Here is a 9,856-nt window from a genome sequence, read left to right as displayed (position 1 = left end):
TCTTGGGTTCGATGCCCATAAGTGGTGAAATGCAACTACGGAAAAAAAAAAAAAAAAAGAATAAAAAAAGAGGGTGGCGATGAAGATTAGAACCCCTGTTAGAAATTAAGGGTAGCACTTGGAGAACGGTCACTGTAAGTTGCACCATATTATATAATTTTTTATTAACATAAGAAATTATATAAGATATACAGTACTAGATGATGATCTATATGGATATCTACCAGATACACCAAAATTCCACAACTTATCTAGATTATTTGTAATATGATATTATTTTTATCTAGTCTAACAAATCTTAGCTAAAAGTTATTAATTGGGGGTATTTGCTTTACTAAAGATAAAAACTTTAATACTCCGTTAAGAGTGATGGTTGATATGCGGGCGCTAAGAAATTGAACATGTGAAATAATAAAACTAAAACTAAATCTACGCAGATGTTGGAATCAATTTAGGTGGTTCACAGGCTTAAAAAATATAACACCCACTTAGATATTTGATGGATGGTGAAATGAAAAACATGCAATGACCCGAGATCAATTGCTAGATACCCATTAATATTTAGATTAGAGATTATGAATTTTCAATTAATATGACTTCTGACTAGTGACCTAACTACGTGGGCCCACAATTTGAATGGCTTTGAGTTAGTGATGCCTCGTGTACAATTTCTACGTGTCTCCTTTCTAAGCCTCGCTCTCTGCCGGGTTGTGATACCTTCAAAATTGCGTGGACTCTTACACTGTATTCGTGACTGACATGAGGTGTGCCCCCGCCTTGCCTTGATGTACGTATTCTGCATCCACGCTGTCCATACGTTTTTTTAGATCATTTTATTGCGTGAGCCCAAAAATGAAGCAGATCCAAATCTCAAGTAGACCACACCTTAAGAGACAATGGTGATTGAACGATCTATTGTTAAAATTTTCATAAGGTCCACTGTATTTTTCTGGTAATGTTTATTTTCCATCCAACCTGTTGATAACATTACGTAAATGTGATGAAGGCAAAAGATAAATATCAGCTTGATCCAAAAGTTTGACAGGCCATTAATGAACAATCACCACTTCTTCGTATGGTATAATCCACCAGAGAATTGGGACTGCTTAATTTTTGTGCTCGTACCCTAAAATATCCGAAAAACGACGGGACGGCGTGTATATAGAATACATATTACGTGCATGCTGGGTAGATGGTCCCAAGGGATAAGGGCCGCGCCCCTGGCCAAGCCAGTCTATCCAGATCCAATCAGTGAAGTTTTGGTCTGCGATCCATCCGCATGAGACCCGGTATTTGGATGGTCTGGATTGATATTACGTGCATGCGGGGTAGATGGGCTTCTAATAACGTCTGCCCTCTGAATATTCGAGTCATCTTCTCTACTTTTCACATGGATTCAAGCCTATACACGTACCTACTAAAATGAGTGGCGGATGATGGATTGATGGGACCCTCTCAGTACCGACGTCAGTCGGTTTCTGTTGACTCCACGATGATTTACATGTTTTGTCCATGCCGCCTATTTATTTTGCCAGCTAATTTTAGGAAAGTAGACCTAACATGAGGGAGATCCAGATCTCAGGTGGACCACACCACACGAAACAGTGGTGTTTGAACGCCCACCATTAAAAGCTTTTTGGGCAAAAAAAAGTTTTTATCAGGCTGATCCCCTTCATCCAAGTCGGTGTGACCTAATAAAGAGGTTGGATGGCAAGTAAACAATACGGTGTGACTTAAGAAGTTTTAATGTTGAGTATTCAATCACCACTGTTTCCTGCGGTGTGGTCCATCTGAGATTTGGATCTGCCTTATTTTTGGGTTCATTCCCTAAAATGAGCCGGAAAAAATGAATGGACGGGATGGATAAAACACATACATCATGATGGGGCTCACAGCACTGACCAGACCTCGGCACTTGGAGGGGTCACTACCGAATCCGAGTCCATGGCCCACTCTTTAATCCGGACACCGATCCTTTCAGTAACTACGCACATACATTCTAATTATCGTAACAAAGCACTACAAACCTTAGCTGATTTATTTCCAAAAGTAGAGAAGAAGGGTGCATCTGTCCATAAAGTGGGCATCAATATCAAACTCTTATGCTTTTGTGGAGTTTATGTTGCAGTTGACAGTTTGCAACAGAAACCAGTAGAGAATTGGTGGGGGCCATGGCATCTGCGACGCTTCCCCCCTTCCACCCCACCCTCTTGCAGAAATGCCCCTCCTCTTTGAGGAATTTACGCTTCTACCCTCGGCGGCTATCGATCCTCAGACGCAGCCCTCCCTTCAGATTCCGAGCTAGTTTGGCCGTTGCCACGGGCCCGGTATTTATTTCTACCATATTTACCCTTCTTAAAATTTCAAAATTCAGAAAACCCTGTTTAGTATTATTGTTATTTTTTCATCTTTTGTTGTCGAATTACGATTCTAGTGTATGCGTTGTTGGGGGTGCGTTTGGATGCTCAATTCGATTGAATTTATAAAACAGCAGCAATTCAATGAAGAGGAAATGACCAAGATTAAGTGGCCCCGTTTTTATAGGTATTTAAACTAGGCTTGGACGGAGCGTTTGTATTTCAGTTTGTACGAGTGGTACCATGGTTCAGGTGATCCAAGCCGTTGATACGATTGCTCCCACTCTGGGTTTGCCCATCAACCGTAAACATCCCAGATTAGAAAATTCCGACTCTTCAGTTGGTTGCCAGCGTAGACAGGTAAGAAAGCGATGGCTTGCTTCTTCCAATCTGGTGGATTTTTGGGACATCAGCCATCCACATGGGGACCCATCATATGAGCAGTTTGGACCACTGAGCCATGGGTCCTGCTTTTATGATCTAAAGAACCCAAGCATACTGCAGAAACTCTCAGGTGGAGATTTTTTTTTAATTCATGATAATGACAGCCAAACTACTAATTGTGATGCAGTGAAACAATCTCTTCAGTAAGTTGGCGTCTTGTCCTTTGGTATGAATGGAGTGGGTTTAGCCCAATTCAATGAAATCCTTTTCTGGAATTGAGTTACTGGAACTCGGTTTAGTTGATCATTCAAACATTATCTTTATGTAGGGGTGGTGCTATCAACATTTGGGTTGGTGATATCAAAATCAACACTCCTAAGTGTAGTTTGGTCTTTTCTTGAAAAGTTACAATTAGGGCATCCCTTGGAATATACAATGTCTCGTGTTATAAGAGTGTAGAGACTGTAGAGAGAGAAAAAGAGAGTGAAAAAAGACTAGAGAGATTGAAAGAGAGTGTAGATAAAGAAAATGGTTTTTCTTTGAGGTAAGTATTCATTAGGTTGGAACTTCCATGAGTTTTTCTTCTCTTCCCTTCAAATCGTAGACACCATATTTGTATTTCTCGACAATGGATGGGTGCTTTCTATTGGTGGTGAAGATTGTGTGAAAGGGGTTATTGTGGTTCTAGTGGTTGTTTTGGAGGTGGAGGTAATTTGGCATGTATTTCGTCAGAGTGGTGAGTATTATCTCTAAAGTCTATACCAAAGTTTGTATTTTCTTCCTAAAATATTGGATTAATTTGCTTGATGTCTTGCCCATGGATGTATCTAGTGATTTTTAAAATATTAGTATTGATGCACATATCACACCCTTGGAATGCGGAAACATATCGGTATCACATGGGAATTATCTCATGTATTGGGGAATGTGTCGCCGTTTGAGGGAAACATTTGGAAAGTGATGGAATTTTTCAATAAAACTTTAGGATATGTTAGAAGAGATATGGTCACACTTAGAACTCAAAGGATCACAAAAAACAAGTATGCATGACATGTTCCCTTCATACAGGGTCTCTCTCTCTCTCTCTCTTTCTCTTTCTCTCTCTCTCCCCCTCTATGTGTGTGTTTATCTGTTGAAGTCCCTTGATATACATTGATATGCCATCCTCTAATGGTTCAAATTTTTTTACTTAGAGCAAGTGGTTATTTGACATGGTATCGAAGCAGAAGGTCTTGTGTTCGAATCCCAGTGGTAGCAAATATTCCCCCCTAATATATTCTCCCATGGGTGGCTGTTTATGGTGTGAGTTGTGAGTGTCCCTCCACCCCTTGCTTAGTATGTTCATGTGTAGAGTTCCACCCCGCATGTGCGGGGGAGTGTTAAAGCCCATTGATGTACATTGATATGTCATCCTATAATGGCTTGAGCTTTTAGAGCAAGTGGTTATTTGACAATATCACACATGGGCTCTCTCTCTCTCTCTCTCTAGATGTATATATGTATCACACATATGGGCTCTCTCTACACACACACACACATTTGTATGTATGTATGTATATACTAACGGTCTGCGCGTCACTAAGCAAGTGGTGCTTTAACCTATGGGAGGGCATTTTGACAGAGAATTTTGGCCAAAAGTATATATTAGGTCCGTAAGGAACTCTGAATGGGATGCTGTCCATCTAAAATGTGGTTTTCTGATATACCTAATTTTGTTCCTGAGTGAAATAGAGCCCATTCTTTTAGTACTATTTTCTTTGAAAATTATGTGAACAAGTGTTGTACCCACAAAAAAAAAAAAAAAAAAAAAAAAAAAAAAAAAAACGAAGGTACGGAAATGTTTTTGTTTAATTCAGTTCCAATCCTTAAAAAGATGGTAAAAAATTGAGTCAGAAAACAGAAATGTCAAAATATTGGAGAATGAAAAGTTCAAGTTTAATACGGTTTCAACTAAAAAAAAAAAAGAGAGTGAAAAAACCTGCTATATATGTGCATATATGTGTGTATATATTGCATATAAATAAGATTAAAATATAAAATTAAATTAAAATGTTAAAATTTCTATGTGCATGAGTAATAATTTACATAGGTAATCCGCACGGGGTTTGGGCAAATGGCAAGTGTCATGGGTGTGCTCCACACAAACACAAGTTTGGTTCCCTTCCTTGGGATTACTCGATGCACGTGGTTTGCGGGTGATTGCGTGCATCTGCAGGGAATAGTCTCGCCTCAAAATGGGGCAGGGACACCTTGACGTCATCACAAAAAAATAAAAAAATAAAATTACTTGGGTAATTAAATAGTGAGTTGATATTGTTCTTTGAATTTATCAATTCCATATTTTTCAGGTAATCCATATATAAATTGATGGTTTTCCATCAAAAGTTTCATGTTTTACTCAATTTCATCAAATATTGCAATGACCAATCTATATGAATAGCCCTCATTTTATTTCATTTTATTTTTATTTTTTTGAAAAAATGTCTTTGATACTATTTTCAAAAAGATGAGTATTTTTGCCTATCTTTTGAAATGTACAGAGTTTTAAATGTTTAACCAATTGTACATGTTTTTTTTTTTTTTTTTTTTTTTTTTTCGTTTTTTCAAATATATGGACTTTAAATTGGAGTTTTGCTAAATATGGTTGTACCTCCATTAGATGTATTTCAATGTAGATCTTTTCATGGTGTGTTCCCTCATGTACACACCGCTTGATGTGTGCTATTCCTGTGCGCATATTTAATAATATTATATTTATGCTGATTTCAGTATATTTTACACCTCCATATACCAATGATTCACAGCTCTAAGCAGATTGAAAATCATAATGGTCGCAGGGGAAGTGACTTGCACTTATCTACCGTTTGGCATTTAGTTTGAATATCATTTACTTCCCTTTTTTTTTTCCCCTCTTTTTGATACTTTTCCTTTTTATTCTCTGGACGTGTTTTTGATTTCCATGTTATAGTTACACAGTGTCTTGAAATGAATTATGATTTTCTTTTCTAGGATTCACTCGTTCAACCCTTGAATTCAGGAGAGCCACAAAAGGATGCAGTGGAATTTGACTTGCTAGCATGCCCAGTTTGTTATGAACCACTAATAAGGAAGGGCCCTCCTGGTTTGAGCTTGTAAGTTGGAAGACATGATAGAATTATTCAGATCAGGAATTCCTTCTGTGGTCATTTAAAAAAAATAAATTTCTGGGGCTTCTTTAACAAATCTTAAATGGCTTGATGAATTGCAGGCAAGCAATCTATCGGTCTGGTTTCAAATGTCGGAAATGCAATAAGACATTCTCTAGCAAAGACGACTTTCTGGACCTCACAGTTACTGCAGGAACAAAGGACTACAACGAATTCAAACCGGCTAGGACTGAGCTATTCAGGTCTGAGAAAAATGTTGTTCTGAATTATAACTATGTGTACATCTGATGATTGACAAGCTTCTGCTGGCCTCAATTTCTACTGATGTTTTAAGATGTCATCTTCAAACCATGCCCATAAATTACAATTTTTTTTTTTCTTGAATGTAACTATTGGGTTTCTTCTAACAAGGATCCCTTGTCCCTAGAAGATATTGCTTGGAGTGATTTATTAGGCTTTATAATGCCACCTGGGTCATTTAGCTATGGTAGTAGGTTGAGGAAATGAAAGCCATAGAGTCTGTAAATTTCGAAGTTGTGATCTTAGTTCTCATTCTTATGAGACCATGATTTCAAATGTTTTAAAAACAAAACTACAGCTCAAAAATTGGTATGTTGATTTATGAGTTTGACTTGGCTTTCTAATCTGTTTGAAGATCAGTCGCAAGAACTTGTTTTTTGGAAAGAAATTCATGAAAATTAGTAAAAGAAAACAATATTCTAATTGCCCTCACCCTTTGGGAAATGGCAAGAGTTCTAGAGAGTTTGGAGAGGTTTAGAGATTAGCCTTCTTTAGGATGATTAGGATTCCAGTGAGAAGGGTTATGGTGCTTTGAGGAGGTAAATTATGAAAGAGCAGCAAAGAGGCACATTGGTTATTTCGGATCTTCCCTACATAGATCTTTATTGATGCCATTATACATGAAGTTATAAAAATACTGAAATAAATCTTATTCATTGATCAATATTAGTAAAATTTTCCAATAATCATATTAATTTAATGGAGTAAATATGTCGTTTTCGAACACAAGTTAACATGCTCATATCTCTCAATGACTAAACACTTCACATAGTGTACAATACAGTGGAAAATTACTAACGGAGTACTACTCTTGGACACATTAACTTGATAGGTTATACCAAAAAATAACATTTCCTCCTATATTTGATAGCCAAAAGATTAACAACCTGTTCCTTTGGAAATGGATTTTTTTTTTCGCACTTGGAAGACGTGGTAAATACTCACGTCGTTGTTGGTTTTCTCTTTGTCAATGTCAGGAGCCCACTTGTTTCGTTCTTGTATGAAAGAGGGTGGCGCCAAAATTTTAGCCGGAGTGGCTTTCCTGGTCCTGATGAAGAGGTAGCAGTCTTCTTCTTCTTTTTTTTTTTTTTTTTTTTTTTTTTTTTTTTTTTTTTTTGTGTGTGTGTGTGTGTGTGTGTTTTTTTTTTTTTTTCATCCTAGTTCAAAATGGATGTTGTAGTTTTGAATTTCTACATCTCGCAAATTTAAACTCTCTTCCATTTTTGTGAGATTTTCTATTCCCACATGTACCTTTCTATGTGCCTTCCTGCACAGATGCACACATGCCACTTTGTTCCATGTGTGACATCCAAGCTGCTCATCAGGCAGGCCCCACGACATGACCTGGTGTGCTGTCTGGATTTGTCACACATGGCACAGACTGACACATGCATCTGCATGCAGGTGTGCATATGGAGATGTTGGTGGCGGCATCAAACTTCTAATTTTATTATTTATTTCTAAAATGGTTGAGTCTAATAAGTTATCTTTGATTTATCAGAAAACCTGCTTTCCGACAGTTCTTCTTTGCTACATGTTATTCCTTTTATGTTGCTTTATGTGAAGTGAATGAAACCTGGCCAAATTGAATGTCTGTATTATATTCATCACTTCCATAGTGTGAAGACATCTCTTAGTTCTACTTGTGTTAGGTTTTTTCTGGGGTTCTGATCACAGTACATTATATAATGAAGAAATCTCTTTGACATGCAGTTCAAAATGGCTCAGGAATACTTTAAACCTGCAGCAGGTGGTCTTCTTGTAGATGTCAGCTGTGGGAGTGGTTTATTTTCGAGAAAATTTGCCAAATCCGAAGTTTACTCCGGAGTTATTGCTTTAGATTTTTCTGAGAATATGCTTCGTCAATGTTATGATTTTATTAGTAAAGATGAATCTCTCTCAACTGTGTAAGTTTTCAGCCCCAGGTGGATAAGCTGAGGTGTTTTATTCCATTTCCTCTTCAACTGACACCAGTTGAAGAGAAGATTTATAGGTCCTATGGCTGATTCATTAGGACATGTATGGTGCCCTGATCCATCATTATGTACTGGTGGGGTCAACGGTTAGGTAACTCTTGACTATTGATCTGATTGGCCTTGATTGGCCCTGCAATGGATGGTTTGGTGCTTCAAAAGTGTTGCAAATTGTGTCTCATCTCTAAGGTCATGGGTTCGAGAACCATTGAGTGCGTGGGGTGTAGGAGTGTGTGTTTCTCACCTTTCAAAAAAGAAGTGTCGCAAATTCGAAGATCCTAACCCTTCAATCAATGGCCTTATAGACAATTAAGAACAGAAAATCAACAGTGGTTTAGAAAACTGGCCGATAATTTTATTGCTAGGATCTTCCAATGTCAAAGATTTTTTGATGCATCCTAGAGACACCATCCACTGTGCAGCACTTTGAATCATTGCTCTGGATCACCACGACATGGGTCCCACTTGTACACAGTGGCAGGTTAAGACCTCATACCTGCCTTGATTCATCAGGGCCTTATAATTCCTCGAAACAATAAGAAGATGACTTTATTCACATATTCTTCTTGTTGGAACTTTCAGAAACATTGCTCTTGTCCGGGCAGATGTTTCAAGGCTCCCCTTTTCATCAGGTTCAGTTGATGCTGTTCATGCTGGGGCTGCATTGCATTGCTGGCCATCTCCCTCCAATGCTGTGAGTATCTTTTCTTTTCTTTATTCATGCCCCAACTGCTAAATTAAAGTTGATTTTTTGTTCCTTGCTGCAAGTGTCCTAGACTTCTGATTTTCTATTGTATTATTCTATCTGTATGTCATGATGCTTCGGCTCATCTAATCTCCGTGCAACTAGATATGGCTTCAATAGAATAACTAGAAAGTTAATTGTATATGGTTATGAAATTATATAAAATAGTTTTTGTTTCATTACCTTGTATGTAGTGGATAATGAGTTAATATCTAAATCAGCCTACCTCCAATTACTGTTATCAGGGCATTGACATTATTTTGCTCTAGTTGTTCTTGTTAATCTCACATAGATGTGGATATTCTTGTAATTTGTCTTAGGTTACATAAATAAGTTGTTTATGCATGGGATGCTGTTTCGACAAGAAACAAATGAATTTGGTTTAGGGGATTATCTTATTTAACCATAACAGAGAGAATAGAAAGAGAACAATCATCATATTTATTCATTCTGAGTTCATTTACATCCTTTGATTTCCCTTGATTCTAAGATAAACTATTCGAAATACAAGTATTGAAAGAGTTTGAATATCAAATCTGAATATCAAATCCGGCAGCATTTCGGCTTGTAATTTGTTCATCTCATTGAGAGAAACATTGTGCAGATATGATCATCTTATATATCCTTCTTGAGCTTATATTCCTGTATGAAAGAAGATCTGATTCCATCTGATGAGTTCAGCAGAATTTCGACCCCTTTATATTTAAGCCTTCTCTTTCCTCTTTTTTTTTTTTTTTTTTCTCTTCTTGATACTTTTGAAGTCTTCTTCTTCTTTGGAGCTCTGACCTTCTTCGTAATCTTCGTTGTTGTCCAAATGAAGGGGTAGTGGGGTATTTATAGGCCTCCACACGTGCGAACCCGCGATCTCTGTGCTATGGGCCCACTTCTCATCAGATCTCAAACGTCCGAATCATCTTGATCTCATCGATACTATGCAGGTGCACGCAACCA

General features: G+C 37.6%; 1 protein-coding gene across 1 annotated transcript; it reads left to right on the top strand.

Annotated features, from left to right (window-relative positions):
* The first annotated feature begins 2,023 nt into the window (after positions 1-2,023).
* LOC131216874 (uncharacterized methyltransferase At2g41040, chloroplastic) lies at positions 2,024-8,911 on the top strand. Its single transcript, XM_058211470.1, has 6 exons — positions 2,024-2,327; positions 5,751-5,872; positions 5,989-6,129; positions 7,165-7,246; positions 7,901-8,094; positions 8,743-8,911. Exons 1-6 carry the CDS (start codon positions 2,172-2,174, stop codon positions 8,894-8,896), a joined length of 849 nt encoding a protein of 282 aa, XP_058067453.1. The 5' UTR covers positions 2,024-2,171; the 3' UTR covers positions 8,897-8,911.
* Positions 8,912-9,856: the final 945 nt, after the last annotated feature.

This window comes from Magnolia sinica, chromosome 10 (genome assembly GCF_029962835.1).
Source record: "Magnolia sinica isolate HGM2019 chromosome 10, MsV1, whole genome shotgun sequence".
Taxonomy (NCBI): Eukaryota; Viridiplantae; Streptophyta; class Magnoliopsida; order Magnoliales; family Magnoliaceae; genus Magnolia; species Magnolia sinica.
Note: the sequence above shows the minus strand (reverse complement) of the source record. Positions and strands in the feature narration are given on the sequence as shown.

Excerpts from the sequence above, each read along its gene's own strand:
- LOC131216874 (XM_058211470.1), top strand. The coding sequence starts at position 2,172 with ATGGCATCTGCGACGCTTCCCCCCTTCCACCCCACCCTCTTGCAGAAA. Across the intron at positions 5,873-5,988 it reads GGCCCTCCTGGTTTGAGCTT|GCAAGCAATCTATCGGTCTG; the intron begins GTAAGTTGGAAG and ends GATGAATTGCAG. Across the intron at positions 8,095-8,742 it reads GATGAATCTCTCTCAACTGT|AAACATTGCTCTTGTCCGGG; the intron begins GTAAGTTTTCAG and ends TGGAACTTTCAG.